At 41.1% G+C, this 16,139-nt stretch overlaps 2 protein-coding genes across 3 annotated transcripts; one reads left to right on the plus strand and one right to left on the minus strand.

Moving 5' to 3' along the window:
- Positions 1-840: 840 nt before the first annotated feature.
- On the minus strand, positions 841-6,063 carry LOC123093468 (chaperonin CPN60-1, mitochondrial). The gene is made up of 18 exons (XM_044515444.1): positions 5,786-6,063; positions 5,615-5,639; positions 5,324-5,455; positions 4,760-4,919; positions 4,104-4,279; positions 3,915-4,010; positions 3,678-3,782; positions 3,504-3,590; positions 3,330-3,419; positions 3,171-3,251; positions 3,000-3,068; positions 2,477-2,554; positions 2,292-2,387; positions 2,017-2,116; positions 1,799-1,902; positions 1,606-1,711; positions 1,431-1,509; positions 841-1,302 (listed from the first exon to the last, which is right to left on the minus strand). Exons 1-18 carry the CDS (start codon positions 5,821-5,823, stop codon positions 1,194-1,196), a joined length of 1,731 nt encoding a protein of 576 aa, XP_044371379.1. The 5' UTR covers positions 5,824-6,063; the 3' UTR covers positions 841-1,193.
- Positions 6,064-6,134: 71 nt separating this feature from the next.
- On the plus strand, positions 6,135-11,258 carry LOC123093469 (PHD finger protein ING1). Of its 2 annotated transcripts, none has more exons than XM_044515446.1 (7): positions 6,135-6,390; positions 8,594-8,665; positions 9,583-9,773; positions 10,286-10,346; positions 10,432-10,591; positions 10,672-10,819; positions 10,910-11,258. In XM_044515446.1, the coding sequence occupies exons 1-7, from the start codon at positions 6,363-6,365 to the stop codon at positions 11,018-11,020; spliced, it is 771 nt and encodes a 256-aa protein (XP_044371381.1). In that variant the 5' UTR covers positions 6,135-6,362; the 3' UTR covers positions 11,021-11,258. The 2 variants fall into 2 exon arrangements, with proteins under 2 accessions (XP_044371381.1, XP_044371380.1); XM_044515445.1 differs by lacking the exon at positions 6,135-6,390 and adding an exon at positions 7,467-7,674.
- Positions 11,259-16,139: the final 4,881 nt, after the last annotated feature.

Raw genomic sequence — 16,139 nt, forward strand, 5'->3', positions numbered from 1 at the left:
AAAACGCAGGAATAGGAAACATTGTTTAAGCAATGGTGGCAATAGCTTAAACGTCTTTTGATTCTATTTTTAAGTGATGATAATAAGTATAGCCCACACCGCTGCGAATATCCATTTCTGAGCCCAGGCTCATCTTCATCCAATCAAGAAAAAATTCACAAATATTAAAAAATATCCAAAAAAATTGCATTGTAGATAATTTGATGCGTGAGATGCGCTCCAAATTTCAGATCATTTGGACATATGAGTAACTCTTAGCAATAAAGACAAATTGGGTTAGAACAGTACATGAAGAACCCCAAATTTATCTTTTTTGCCGAGAGCTACTTAGATGTCCAAATGATCTAAAATTTGGAGTGCACCTCACGTGCCAAGTTATCTACCATGCAAAAAAGAAAAGGAAGACTCCAAATCGACGTATTTCTGACATGCTTGTCAAAATGTGATTCATCTTATTGTTCGCTTGAAAGGGCATGCATATATATGCATGGAGTTTATTTCTATCAACTAAAAGAAATCGTATAAGGAAATTGTTTACTTATTGTGCTACTACTTATTGTATTTTATCAGGAAACGAAGTTACAGTAGTTGTCCTCATCTGCAATTCTCTCATACTCGCTTATTTTGTTGTGCTGTTTTGTTGGTGTTGGCCTTCCTGGTAAGTTTGCACCATCTTGATGTTCACCTTCTAATACAGGATAATGCACATTTCTATGTAGTTGAACCCCTCAAATTAAAAACACCCAATGGATCCCCAAATCATCCTTTGAGACGTTTTGTCTATTATACCTAGGTTCAAACCAAACACAGCAAACTGCCGAGGAGCAATAATGAGCAAAGTTGAAAAATATGGTCATAAGATTCCATTGACCCGTCAAAAGGGGTCCCAAACCCTGGGGATAGGGTAATACATCCAAGAAATTATTCCATCTAACGTACTCCCCCCTGGATGCAGGAATAGCAACATGAAAAATGATGATTGAGACGAGATGGGGACATTCCGGGCTTGTTAACAACTGTAGGCTCTTGTTCGCCATGTTCATAAGTTGCAAAATCATCTTGCAGCAGAACAAAAAATGTGACAGCCTCATTCACCCACAGTAAATAACGATGAATCCACATCCACGCTACAAAAAGTTCTAACCTAGATGTTCCATCTAATCACATTGTTTTGACATGAGCCTGGGAGCAAGTTAGAAATCCATCCCTCCCATGCCGCCGCCTCCCATTGCGGGTGCCACCTTGTCTTCCTTGGGGATCTCAACGATGATGGCTTCCGTGGTAGTCATCAGAGACGACACACTGCAACAATCGAAAACAAAAATGAAGAACTATTTCAATTAATTGTTAGTGTGGCTTGTGTCACTTGACAGGATGTCAACACAAGCATTATCAAACAGAAAAAAATGAAGGTAAACAAGAGACAGTACCTTGCAGCATCAACCAGTGCTGTTCTGATCACCTTAAGTGGGTCAATGATACCAGCCTTCACCATATCCACATATTCGCCTGGAAGGGATATCAGGTTACATATCCAACATCAGAAACATGATTTAAGCCAAGTCCTTTGCCCAAAAGAGCAACAACAGATGAACTTTGCCATACCTTTGGCAGCATCATAGCCCAGGTCGGTATTTTCCTGCTCCAAGAGCTTGCCAACAATGACAGCCCCTTCTACGCCCGCATTGGTAGCAATTGTGTGTACTGGGGTCTGCAGAATTGTCCAGTCATCAGGATTTTACCCTTCTTTATGCTTAAGACATGGAACCAATTGGAGAAAAAGAAGATTTTTACATACCTTCAAAGCATTTTGAATGATCTGGACACCAATCTTTTGGTCAAAGTTTGCTGTAGGCAATTTATCCAAGTCCTTTGACGCATAAAGAAGAGCAACACCACCACCTATGTAAATCACAGACAGATCAGACTTTCAGTCCTGATGATTTCCTAATAATTGTTACACCCAACAACTCAACAACAGTCTAATTACTCGACAGCAGAGCTCCAGTATGGTACCTGGTACAATACCCTCCTCTACTGCAGCTTTTGTAGCATTTAGCGCATCTGTCACTCTGTCCTTCTTCTCACCAACTTCTGCTTCACTTGCTCCACCAATCTAAAGGTAAATCAAAATACCATAAATACAATGCTACTTTTCTGATCAGTACAAACATACAATTATACACATATCTGCCATTTCTATGCATTATTACTTAAAACATGACAAGTAATCAATAGCACCATAGTCTTAACAGTGCTATACAGATCAACTAATAGATAAAGAATTTTACCTTCAGGACTGCGACACCACCAGAAAGCTTTGCCAATCGCTCCTGTATCTTTTCCTTATCATAGTCAGAAGTGCATTGCTCAATTGAAGATCTCAGCTGTACAAAGCGAATTTAACAGTGATAAGCATGTGTAACATAATGTTCAAACTGATTCATAACTAATTTAATTTAACACATGAACCAACCAGCTCAGCTCTCTCTTCAATGGCCTTCTTATCACCCGCTCCATCAAGGATGACTGTATCATCCTTAGATATGGTAACCTGAATGCACACACTGTCACTTCTTTTCAACAACATAAACAGTTCTCTGAAGTATAAACACTAACACACATCTGGCCCAAATTTACAATTAAGCAGCTAGCTCAAATGTATCAGTTTAAATGCATGCCACATAGGTTCAGTAGAGTTTTGAGAAGTTCTAGAAACAATGATAACAAATACCTATACAACAATCAAACTAACAAAGTCACTCGTGTCTCAGGACAACTTTTCTCATGTAACTTGAATAGCACTATCCCTACAGGTCTACAAAAGTAGAGTATAATATTGAGTGCCAACATAAATAACCTTTTAATGAGAAACAGGGCAGGCAAATTTAAACTTCACAATGTATACTTTCCAGCAAGGTAGTTTTTGTTGCGCTAATGGTTAGGGTGGTTAAGGTTCGAAACAAAACGTACAATCCAACACAAGTGAAGTGTCTTACCTTCTTGCAGGTACCCAGCATGTTTGGCTCAAAGTTCTCAAGGTTCATTCCAAGTTCTTCAGTTATGACCTGATACCAAGAGGGTGCAAAATTCAACAAAACATGGACGTCATCATCTGATACGATACTGTGAAATGGACAAAATAGAAGAGCTATTGACTATCAACTTACTTCTCCACCAGTAAGGATGGCAAGGTCCTGTAAGTTGGATTTCCTGTTCTCTCCAAAACCAGGAGCTTTGATCGCACAGACCTGCATTTCATGCCCAGTAAGATGAACTAAGTCCTACATATGGTTAGCTACAAAGCAAAACAGAGAGTTAAAACTGACCTTGAAGCCTCCACGAAGCTTGTTAAGAATTAGTGTACCCAGTGCTTCACTTTCTAGATCTTCTGCAACAATAAGCAGAGGCCTTTGCTTCTGTTTGAGCAGAAATATGGGTCATTAGTTTTCAATAGAGGAGCAATAACAAAACAGAAAGAGCCATGCAAGCAATAAAAATACCTGGAGAGCAAACTCCAACACTTTGACCAATGAGCGAAGGTTGGATACTTTCTTATCGTGTATCAAGATTAAGGGATCGTCTAGTTCCTGTAACAAAAAAAAAACATAAATGTACAACCAAGATAAATTTAAGCTTAAACATCAGTTACACTAAGAAAACAAAACAATACTTACACATTTCTGGTTCTTTTGGTTGGTGATAAAGTATGGAGAGATGTAACCTCTGTCAAGCTTCATGCCTTCCACAACTTCAAGCTCATTGTATAAAGTGTTACCATCCTATCAAATGTTACCGGAGCATCTCAGAAGGACGTAGTATGTATGTGTAGATAATCCAAAAGAGATTGATAGTAGTATATCACAGAAAGACAAATATGAGCCAAAAGCCCAGTATTTGAAGCTTTGACTTACCGCAATGGTGATAACTCCCTCTTTGCCAACCTTCTCCATAGCCTTTGCAATGAGCTCACCAATTTCCCTTTCACCATTAGCTGATATAGTACCCACCTTTGGAATAGGGCAATCAATATATTATCTCAGAAGAAGAGAACAAAGTAACAAACACAGGATGCCTTCTGAGAATTGATGGTAAGGAGATACCTGTGCTATTTCCTCAGACGTGTTGATCATTCTGGCCATGCCCTTTAGATTTGTTACCACAGAATCAACAGCCATTGAGATGCCGCGTCTCAGATCCATTGCATTCATACCAGCTGCAACGGACTTGCATCCTTCAGTGAATATTGCCTTTGTCAGAACAGTAGCACATGTTGTACCTGAAAGTGTACAAACATCAGCACAGCTGCCCAGCGCCCTAAAATGAAACAATAAGGTGATAACAAAATCTGTAACTCGCACTACAAGTAATCCTAAGGAACAAATTTCAGGAAGAACTTGAATTGAGAGAAATACATAACATGACTAGTTAAGACCATGGGAATTTCGTTTAATAATGCAGTAATCAAGAAATAACTACTCATGATATCCAATTTACCCAAAAAAACAATTAAAACCCAGTTCATAGCGCTGCCAAATTAGCAAACTTGTGGTATAATGACTGCCAACAAAAGAAAATAAGCAACATGGAGAATAGATTGACAACAAGCAGCGACTGAAAAGATGAAAAGAAGCCTTTCATAATTCCTTGTTATTGATGGTTCTAGCATTGCCTTTGATACACCGACAAAAACTGTTAAAAAGACCAAGTCCATTAAAACGTATGTGCATGGGGATGATAGCACAGAACTAGATCATACCATCTCCAGCAGTATCATTTGTCGCATTAGCGACCTGCTTCACAAGACTTGCACCTACATTCTTGACTCTGTCACTGAACTCAATGCTCTTGGCAACGGTGACTCCGTCCTTTGTAACTTTGGGAGCACCAAAGCTTTGCTCAATAATAACAGTGCGCCCCTGTAAAATAAGTACATAGATGAGTTCAGCACTAACTCTCATATGTGCTACAAAAGTCAACCAAATTTCTGCAGTTCTGCACACATGCCAAAATATACATAATTTTACTACTTTAAGGTATCAGAAAAATTATTTATGGTAATGTACAACTAAATTTCATCTGCAATACAAGTAACATCCTCAACAGTTCGTATTACTTACTACACTTACGGCAGACCTATGATGCACATATACTGCTAACATGCAACCACCAGTCTAGCATTTGTCTACTAGTGGAAAATTCATAGATGTGATAGCAACATGGTTTGAGGGCGCCAGCAACCACAATCTTACAATCTCTAGAGCAATTCAGACACTGGCACCACGAACTCTGCACATGGATAACGCACGGATGTAGGTCATACCTTGGGACCCATAGTCAACTTGACCGCATCAGCCAGGTCTTCGACCCCCTTGAGCATCATGGCCCTGGCCTCGACGCCGAACCTGATGTCCTTGGCGGCATAGTTCCTGCTCCAGGCGAGCCTGCTCCCGACCTGCGCAGCACCACACGCAAAGCACCCAAGCACGTTACCACGCAAGGACAGAAAGAAAAACCCTTACACCCGGCCCCACATTGGGGGCGGACGACGAATCCGTCAGATTGAAACCATTCCCTGCCGGCGATCGGTGCCGAACCAGGACAATTTGCTCACCTGTCGGGCGCTGCTCCCGGCTTGCCTGCACAACGCAGAACACACATGTCAGCTACTGTGATTCGCACACAAACCAACAGAAACCCCCAGCGCGGCACCGCACCGGAGTGGAGCAGAGAGGGAGGGGGAGAGAGAGAGAGGCGCGAGGAGGCCAATGTGACGGCGACTCACCGGGCCTTGGAGGCGAGACTGGCGGCGGCGCGGTACATGGCGACGGAGGGAGGATGGCGTTGGATCTGGAGGGAGGTCCCTTCTGCTTGGGGAGGAAGGTTGGAGGCGGCGAGCGGGATGGGGGGTCAAGGGTGAAAAAGAGGCGAGCAACTTGGAGAAGGGGAAAGAAACTCCAGAGGGCGGAGGCTTTGCAGGAGCGGGGGAGGGAAGCCAGGGGACCAGATAGTAGCTCTAGAAGGATCCATCCGCGGAGGGGTTTAGGGTTTAGTCGCATGCGCAAATGGGCCGGCCCAGATGGGCGAGAGTCGTCGTCAAATGATGGCCCGCCGGGCTGCGGACGTGGGCTTTGGGAGGAAGGGCTCGCACACCACAGCGAGCGACCAGGCGGCGCGGCGAGGGGAGTGTGGGGAAAAAAATCTGCAGAAGTGGGGATCGGATCTCCGAACCGGAACTCTGACTCTCTCTGTCTCCTCCCCGTGCCGGACGGCGAGGTCCCCCTCTTCCTCCGGCCGCCTCTCCCCCCCGTTCCCGTCGCTTCTCGGTTCCACGGGCGCCGCGGCCGCCGGTCTCCGACGCCATGGGGTTCCTCGAGGACTTCCAGGCCAGTGAGTGCTCCTCCCTGCCTCCGCTGCCAACTAATCTAATAACCTAACCCTCGCCGCTTGCGCTAGGGCACGGACGTCGCTACTCCGTCCACCGTGCAACATCGACGTTTGTGAATATTACATGGTTTCTGGATGATGCGTTGCTAGTGAATTACTACTGCCCCAACGCCTCCACGGTTTCTAGATCCGTTGTTCTTCATGCCCGTGCTTGTGGCGTGCCAACTGAACCTGTTCATGACTAAAGCTATGTGCCGTGTACTGATTATTCATTTTTTAAATTGTTGATGAAGTGTTGCTGATGTATAAATGGATAATTTGGCGCGCGTGCCCCCTTGAACAATTTGCTGTATTTTGCACTGAAAAAATTAGGCGCCGGGCGGAGACAAAACGCCTAGCGCTTAAGCGTGCGCTTTGGTCAAAAAACCGCAAGGCGGAGACAAAATGCTCACTCCGCGCCTAGCGCTTTTAAAAACCTTGGTATTTTGTACTCTACGTTAGAGCGGGTCGGAACGATTAGTTTCCTTAGGTGTTGACGCTAGTATACAATGCCATGGCTATAGCGTAGATGATAGATATGAACTTGCTAGTTTTGTCCAGGGACTTCATGAGTGACCCTACCTTTTGTGCCATGTGAACTTTTTAATAGTTCTCGACTGAATTTTCCTTGTGGTATTCTCATGGTTCTTTTGACTTATCAATGGTCCTCACTTGTATTACTGTTGGCAATCTCTCTAATGTTTCTTTGCACTTATCAACGGATTAGAACCTAAAGGTTATAGTTGGAATATTAGATATGGGAGAGTAATTGTTTTCCAATGGAATACATACTGTTCTAGCCTTATATTGGTATCGTATTTTCCTGATTCAACTTGTCTCTTCAAATTTTAAATTTATTGTTGTGATGCATTTTTGCACATCAATGCATGCATACATATGGAACATGCTTGGTTTGATGCCAAAATTTGGCATGCCAATTTTTAGGATTGGCCCAAATGCGTCCATATAACCATATGGCCCGTCTGGCCGCACACGTGGGCTTTGTCGGAGGAAGGAGCCCACACACCAGAACCACTAGGTTGCACGGTGAGGTGAGGAGACTATATGTAGAAGGGGATCAGATCTCCGGACTGGAACTCTCTTTACCCTAATCCCTCCCCATGTCGGCCGGTGAGATCCCCGCTTCCTCTGCTCCCGGCGCGCCTCAGTTCCATGTACTGGCGGAGCTGCCATGGCCGCAGCCACCGGACGCCGACGACGATTACTTCCTCGAGAAATTCCAAGCCAGTGAGTGCTGTTCCTCCGCTCCTGGGTAACCTAACCCTCGGCCTCGCCGCCAGGGCACAATCCCCATCATGCGCAAAATCTTGTCCTGTGATGTATCATTACCCATGAATTAGTCCATGGTTTCCGGATGCGTCCGCTAGCTATATGTGTACTAATTATTCAGTTTTCAATTGATGAAGTGTTACAAATCTGTAATTCGTCATGTGTGCCTCCTTGAACACTTGCTTTATTTTGAACTACTCCCTCCGTTCCTCAATATAAGGTGTATAATTTTTCCAAAAAGTCAAACTTCTCTAAGTTTGACCAAGTTTATAGACAAAAATATCAATATCTAGAATACCAAATTATTATCACTAGATCCATCATGAACTATATTTTTACATTTTATATATTTAGTATTATTAATCTTTATATATTTTGTTGTAAACTTGGTCAAACATAGACAACAGTTGACTTTTTGAAAAACTAATACACCTTATATTTAGGAACGGAGGGAGTATATGTTAAAAGGAGGTGAAACGAACGATTAGTTTCATTACTTTTTGATGTTAGTGTACAATGCCATGGCTATAACGTAGATTATAGATCTGAACTCAAATGTTTCTTTGGACTTATCTATAGTTCTCGACTCTGTTTTTCTTGTTGGTATTATCATTTTCTTTGGATTTGTGATAGTTCTCGACTGTGTTCCCACTCATCTTTCTTTGCACTTATCGATGGATTGGAACCTAAAATTTATAGTTGGGATATTGGAATGGGAGAGTGATTGTTTTGTAATCGAAGACGGAGGTTCTAGCCTTAAATTAGTATTGTGTTTTCTTGATTCAACTTATATCTTCAAATTGTAAATTTATTACTATGATGTATTTCTGCACATCAATGCATGCATACATATGATATCCTGTTTGATTGCTGTCAGGTGTTGAAACATTGCCAGCTATGCTGCACAAGAACTATTCATTAATGCGAGAGCTCGATAAAAGCTTGCAAGGTATGCAAAATTCTGAATTCCCTATTGTATTTTGCCACTGCCAACTGATTCATTTGCTTCATCTTCTCTGAATGTGCATCTGTCAACTGACCCAAACTCTTCATCTTCTCTCTATGTGAATTGAGAACTTAACTTGAGCACAACGAAGGGCTTGTTAAAGTCCCAGATGCATCTTCAGATTATATTGTTATATGTTTATCTTGTGACTGCAATACTGTGTTCTTTGTGATTACTGTTGTGCACTACTTCTTTTCAAGCAAGTAGGACCATGCAACAAAAGTAAGTAGTAAAACTTGCAGGATTGCAGATAGTTCTGCAATTGACAGCATTTACTACTCGCAAGTCTGTCAATTTAAATATCATCTTCACTGGTTAGGATTCACTTGCCAAACTTGATGAATATTTGTTTTCTTTTATCTAGGTTGTGCCATGGCATGTTAACCTGCAAATGTCTGGAAAGTGAATCTTTCTACATGATAGCAAGCCCATATACATGATATTATCCAGATTTGTCACTATGTTAGCTATTTACTCCCTCTGCTTTTCTTTAGATAAATTTTTAGGGTGTGTTCAGTCAACTTTAAAATTTGGCTACTGATATGCACAAAATTGTTTGGATTTGCCATGTGCAAATGTTGTTTTAGACGCCGTAAAAAATAGTTTCACTCTTTATATTTTAAAGAAAGTTTACTAACATGTAAAATAGAGAAGGTAATGGTCAAAGGCATATATACTGGAGAGCATGTTGATGTGTGAGTAAAAAAAGAATGGAGCTAGTATGTTGTTGCAATAAGTGTAATAATGTGAACCAGCTTAATTTCTTTTAACTGACCATGCAGTCTTTGTTGAACTATTATTGGCTTCCTCTCCCCCTCCCCCTGAGAACTGAAACAAGCCCCACTTGTGCTTCTGATTAGGTGTGCAGCTGGAAAATGAGCAGCGATGTCAACAAGAAATAGAGGACATTAAGCATGGACTTGAATCTGGAAGTATTACAACATATGAGCCAGCAAAACTTAAATTTTCTGATGAGGCAATCGAGGAGCAGAAACATTGTGTTAGGATTGCTGATGAGAAGGTGGCTTTAGCCACACAAACATATGACCTGGTAAAAGTTACTCAGTTACATTCACCATGTGCATATCATGATTGTGTGTGTGTGGGTGTGGGTTGGGGGGGGGGGGGGGGGGGGGGGGGGTAAAGAGAGTTGATTATGTCCTCCCTTTTAGTGTGTGAAAGAATAGGAAAGTGGCATGAGATCCCTGCGGATGGTTTTGATATATCATTGATACTCTTTTCTTTTCTTTTTTTATGTAAAGAATGTTTGGCATGCTTTTTTATTGATAAGGAAACTCAATTTGTGGCATTTTTTTCCTCCACCCAACTGGAAATAAAGTCATGCCACTTTCTATATCTCAATATTTCCAAGCAGAACATATCTGCCATCTTACCTGCATGATATAATGTTTTAATTATAATTGTCATTTGTGGAGAAATTTACATGTGCAGTTAATGTCTTACTAGGTTGTGCTGTGTAAGCATGTCGCATGACATTGCTCAGTGTTCCTGAGTTGTGCATATGCGGGTTTTTTATTTTGCTGATTTATAAATGTGATATAGGTCGACGCTCATATCCAACAGCTTGATCAATACATGAGGAAGCTTGAAGAACTTCGACTAGGTATTGTAGTGCCAGTTGCATGACACTGCAGTTGCATTACATGTTTCTCTTACTGTGCTTGTGTGCCACTTGTTTTGGCGAACAGAAAAGGAGGCAGTGGCAGCTGCAGCTGCAGCTGCGGCAGATACAGCTGTTGCTGCTACTTCAGCTGCTCCTGCTGGTGCTGGTAGCTTAAGGTCCGCAGCTGCTGATCCTGCTCCAAAAACTGGACGAGCTGGCGAAAGAAGCAGAGGAGGGCGGAAGAAGTATGTTTTGCATCTGAGTAGAATCAAAGACCAAGGCATTTGTATTTTTCTCATTGTAACAGCACAACTCTCTCTTGCAGGGCTAAGGTGCCCACGGAGATGCCTACAGAGATGCCCATGGAGCAGCCAGCTATAGATTTAGAATTGCCTGTCGATCCTAATGAACCGACGTATTGTTTCTGCAACCAAGTCAGCTACGGTGAGATGGTCGCGTGCGACAACCCTGATGTAAGTAAACATTCTCCTCCTTTCACATGTCCTTTCTTAGCTCCGTGCACCGGTGCTTGGTTTTAAAGCGCGCTGGTGCTTCTTTTGCAGTGCAAGATAGAGTGGTTCCACTTTGGATGCGTGGGCTTGAAAGAGCAGCCGAGGGGAAAGTGGTATTGCCTGAGTTGCAGCGCGTTCCAAAAGAAGCGCAAGGGAAGGTGAGATACATATGGTCCTTGTGCTAGGAGGTATGCAGTCAGTCATCCGTGATCGTCTGATTCCGTTGTGCTGAGCAGCGCCTTGTTTGTCTGGGAAGCAACTGTTGAATGTAGCTTGAGTGATCTTGCACATGTTGTGACAGTCTTGAGGAGTGTTGTACATGTGTGGCCCCGTTTAGAACATGGGAATTTCTTCTGTTCTTGTGGGTGATGAACTGGTGACTGAAATGCTTGCAATATTCCAACTGTCTGTTATGCCGTTAGCGGCTAGGAGAACCGTTGAGCAAAGGCGGCTATGTATGCGCATCGAAACAAACCTTGTTCAGTAGGTGCCCTGAAACTCGTGAGAGCCAAGCTGCTTCCAAGCTGTGTTACCATTTTTTTGCTCAGGTTCAAACGCTCAGTCTATCTTTCCGTATATGGGTTTCATTTCCAAATTCCAACCATATATCATATACACCTACCAAAACTTCCTAGCGATGTTTGCAAAGCTAAAATTTTGTATTGATTTTGCAAGTTATTAGTTAAACTGGTTTGAATCAGTACAACAACATTTTACACATGATTGTCAGGTTCAAATCAGTAAAATGGGTCTTTGGGGGGGGGGGGGGGGGGGGGGGGGGGGCTTGTGTAGGGAAGAAACACTTGGAATTCAAATTCTCCAAATTTCCTTTGAAAATCTTAGACATAGGCTAGTTTGTAACCATAACATGTGTAGGAATGTGATTACCAGGACACATTTAAGGCAATAACGAAGATTCCAGGTGGTGAATAGAGCTGTTATTCATACACATGGTGTGTTTTACTGATAAAACTGGACTTTGAATGCCACAATTGTCCTTTGCCATACGAATCCTCTTTGCAATTCAGTTTCTCTCGGAAGAAGATGAGTGAAAAAACCCTGGGTTTCTTAGCTGAAAAAAACAAAACAAAAAATCATCATGGTATTGGACCTCCAGGACAAACTGGATCAAGATTTGCATTCCCTTCTAATTTAAACAGTGGCGGAGGGGGGGGGGGGGGGGGGGGGACAACTAATTAACGAGCGCTCCTTCGGGAGCCTCACAAAGATCAGCGCCACTTGGCGTGCTCTTAGCCATTTGCCACGTGTCGCGCTCTGGGGCACTCCCTCCAGATTTTGTTTTTTTATTTTTCCGCACGCGTTTTCGGCTTTTTAAATGGTTTTTTTCTGGGTTTTTTGACGTTTTGGTTTTCTACCGGTCTTCCCTAACTTTTCGACAAAAAAAAAATTTCGAAAAAAATATTTTTTTTGCACAAAAAAACACATTTTTTCGCGAGAGTCACGGTTTTGTTTTAGAGAGAGGCACGGTTGTGCTTTCGCGAGAGGCACGGCCGTGCCTCTTGGAAACGAAAAAGAACGTGTTTTCTGTTTTTTTTTTCTTTCGTGAGAGGCACGATTTTGCTTTCGCGAGAGGCACGGTTGTGCTTTCGCGAGAGGCACGGTTGTGCTTTCGTGAGAGGCACGAGCGTGCCTCTTTCGGAAAGGGAAAAAACACGTTTTCTATTTTTTTTTCTTTCGCGAGAGGCACGGTTTTGCTTCCGTGAGAGGCACGGTTGTACTTTCGCGAGAGGCATGGGTGTGCCTCTTTCGGAAAGGGAAAAAATGCGTTTTCTGTTTTTTTTCTTTCGCGAGAGGCACGGTTTTCCTTCTGCGAGAGGCACGGTTGTGCTTTCGCGAGAGGCACGGGTGTGCCTCTTTCGGAAAGGAAAAAAACACGCTTTCTGTTTTTTTTTTCGCGAGAGGCACGATTTTGCTTCCGCGAGAGGCACGGTTGTACTTTTCACGAGAGGCACGGGCGTGCCTCTTTCGGAAAGGGGAAAAAACGTGTTTTCTGTTTTTTTTTATTTCGCGAGAGGCACGGGTTTGCTTCCGCGAGAGGCACGGTTGTGATTTCGTCAGAGGCACGGGCATCCCTTTTTCGGAAAGGAAAAAAAACCGTGTTCCCGGTTTGGTTTTTTCATCGGGTTTTTTCGTCGGGTTTTTTCGTGAAAAAAAGTTCGTCAAAACCTATCAACATGGGATCTAGTTTTGAAGATCTCGACGCGAGGAATCCAACGGCGAAAGCGGTTCGAGATTTGGACGCAAGGTTTAAGAGATAAAATATTTTGAATAAACGAATCTAAGAAAAAAGGGAAAACTCCCAGGTTGCGACAAGTGGCGCACATGCAGCGCGCCACTTGTCGCAACCTGAAGAAGTTGGAGTAATCTCCGCAAGGAGTACTCCTTAACTAGTGATTTCGGGAGGGGGGGGGGGGGAGGGGCAGGGAAATTTCTATTTGCCACTCTTTGTGGCAAGTAGTCGAGGGAACGCACACAAGCAGATCGATGAGCGTCACGAGGGGCCGGCCCGTTCAAACGTTAAAGCGAATCCGGTTTAGGGAATCTTCTACGTGGTTCCCAGCCGGTTTTTTTGGTTTTGGGAACCTTCTAGGAGGTTCCTGAACCGGTTTTTTTATTTCCCTTTTTTACCTTTTTGTTTTAATTTTCTCTTTTCTTTGCTCTTTCAATTTTTTTTCTTTTTCATGTTTCTTTTGGTTGAGAATTTCAAATGTTTTATTCGGAATTTGATGACATGTTCTCGTTTTCAAAATTTGCTCCCAATTTCAAAAAAGTTCAGGAATTTCAAAAAATGTTCTCATTTTCAAATTTTGTTAACAATTTCAAAAAATGTTCGTGTTTGAAAAAGTCTTTCAGGCTTTTCAAAAAATGTTTTGTTTTAAAATTTTGTTGTCAATTTTGAAAAGATATTCGTGTTTTAGAAAATGTTCAGGAATTTCGAAAAATGTTCCCATTGGAAAATTTTATTCACAGTTTAAAAAATGTTCATGTTTCAAAAAGTTTTTCAGGACTTTCAGAAAATGTTCTTGCTTTAAAAGTTTGTTGACAATTTCAAAAAATGTCGTGTTTTAGAAGATGTTCAGTAATTTCAAAAAAAATGTTCTCGTTTTGAATTATTGTTATGTTCATGTTTTCAAAAAATGTTCAGAAATTTCTAACCAAATACTCTTTTTCACAATATGTTCAGAATGTCATTCGTAAAATGTTCATGTTTCAAAAAATGTATAGGAATTTCAAAATTTGTTCTGAATTTCAGAAAGATGTCTGTGTTTCCAAAAATGTTCAGGAATTTCAGAAAATGTTTTTTTTGTTTTCAGAAAAATTTACAATGTCAGAAAATATTCAATGTTTCAAAAATTGTTCACGTTTTAGAAAACTGTTAGGTTTTGCAAAAAAAATGTTCATGTTTTGTCCAAATTTCGGATTACAAAAATTGTTCACAATTTTTTAGAAAAAAAATTTGGAATATCAAAAAATATTTGCGGTATTTCAAATTGTTCGATATTATCAAGAAATTTCTACTCTTATAAAAAACAGAGTTGGTGATGATGGTGTGCCTAACATCCTGCAATATAGGCCGTTCGATTTATATCTGACGGATAAGAAGGAAACTATGACAATTTTACAAAAAGATACCCACACCCCTCTCCACATTTGTAAATAAGGTCTTCCCTCGTTCATCCTTTTCTCACACAAGATAAACTACCCATACAAATGCATCTTGATGGGCCGGCCCAGTTTGCATCGCCCTAGTGCGTCAAGCTCATGTTTTGATGCAAAATGCATCACATAGGATGCCTCGGCGAGCAGGGTAGGCAGCGGGAAAATCCTATACGACGCATTCTGCGTCAAAATGTCGGGGTACCGCACACTGTTTCTCAGTGTTCGAACGAAACAGGCGGGCCCATTAAAGCGTTCCACCGATCCGGTTTTGGGAACCTGCTGGCCCAACATTTCTGGAGACATTTGCTTGCAGGGAGGCTCTAGCTCTTGCTGAGGATCTTCATGTGACACGAATGAGGATTGCATCGGACTGCAAAGGGGTGATCCAAGACATAAATGATGGAACAGGAGGCCCGCATTCAGCTATAGTACATGAAATAACGCAACGGAGTAATCTTTTTGATTCGGTTGTTTTTGCTTTCGAGCGTAGAAATCACAAATTCGAAGCTCACAATCTCGCCAAGTACGCATGTAATTTAGATATATGGCGTCATGTTTGCCTGGGAGTCCCCCATGACCAGCACCGTGTACCTATGAACATTGCTATTATTTAATAAAGTGGCGAGATTTCTCAAAAAAAAAGGTTCCAGCCGGGTTTTCCCGGTTTTGGGAACCTTCTAGTAGGTTCCTGAACCATTTTTTTTGTTTTCCTTTTTTTTCCTGTTTGTATATTCTTTTCTCTCTTTTTTCGTGTTTGTTTCTTTCTTTTTTCCTTTTTTGTGTTTCTGGAAAAATGTTCTTAATTTTCAAAAAAAATGATTTATCATAAATTGTTCAAAGTTTCAAAAATTGTATCCAAATTGTATTCAGAAATTCAAAAAATATTCGTGCTTTCCAAAAATTGTTGAAAATTTCACAACTTCTCAAATTTTGTTCAGTATTACAAAAATTGTCTCAAATTTATAATAATATTTGGGTTCTCAGATTTAGTTTGGGAGTTTAAAAAATGTTCAGAATTTTTTAAATGATGTTCTTGTTTTCAAATTTTGTTCTGGGATTTCAAAAATTGTTCGCAATTTTCAAAATTGTTTGTGCTTTGAATTTTGTTCTGGAGTTTCAAAAAATGTTGGTGTTTTCAAATTTTGTTCGGGAGTTTAAAATATGGTCACAATTTTTTAAATAATGTTCTTGTTTTCAAATTTTGTTCTGTGATTTCAAAAATTGTTCACACTTTTCAAAAATTGTTCGTGCTTTGAATTTTGGTCGGGAGTTTAAAATATGTTCACAATTTTTTAAATAATATTCTTGTTTTCAAATTTTGTTCTGGGATTTAAAAAATTGTTCGCAATTTTCTAAAATTGTTTGTGCTTTGAATTTTGTTCTGGAGTTTCAAAAAATGTTGGAGTTTTCAAATTTTGTTCAGGAGATTCAAAAAAAGTTCCCATTTTTAAAAATGTTCGCGTATCCAAAAACTGTTTTGCCATTCAAAAAATGTTCTAGTTTTCTAAAAGAATGTTCATATTTTTCAGTTTTTTGGGGGGATTTTTAAAATTGTTTCCGTTTCTATAAAATTGTTTGAGTTTTTTCAAATATACACAAT

This window comes from Triticum aestivum, chromosome 4B (assembly GCF_018294505.1).
Source record: "Triticum aestivum cultivar Chinese Spring chromosome 4B, IWGSC CS RefSeq v2.1, whole genome shotgun sequence".
Taxonomy (NCBI): Eukaryota; Viridiplantae; Streptophyta; class Magnoliopsida; order Poales; family Poaceae; genus Triticum; species Triticum aestivum.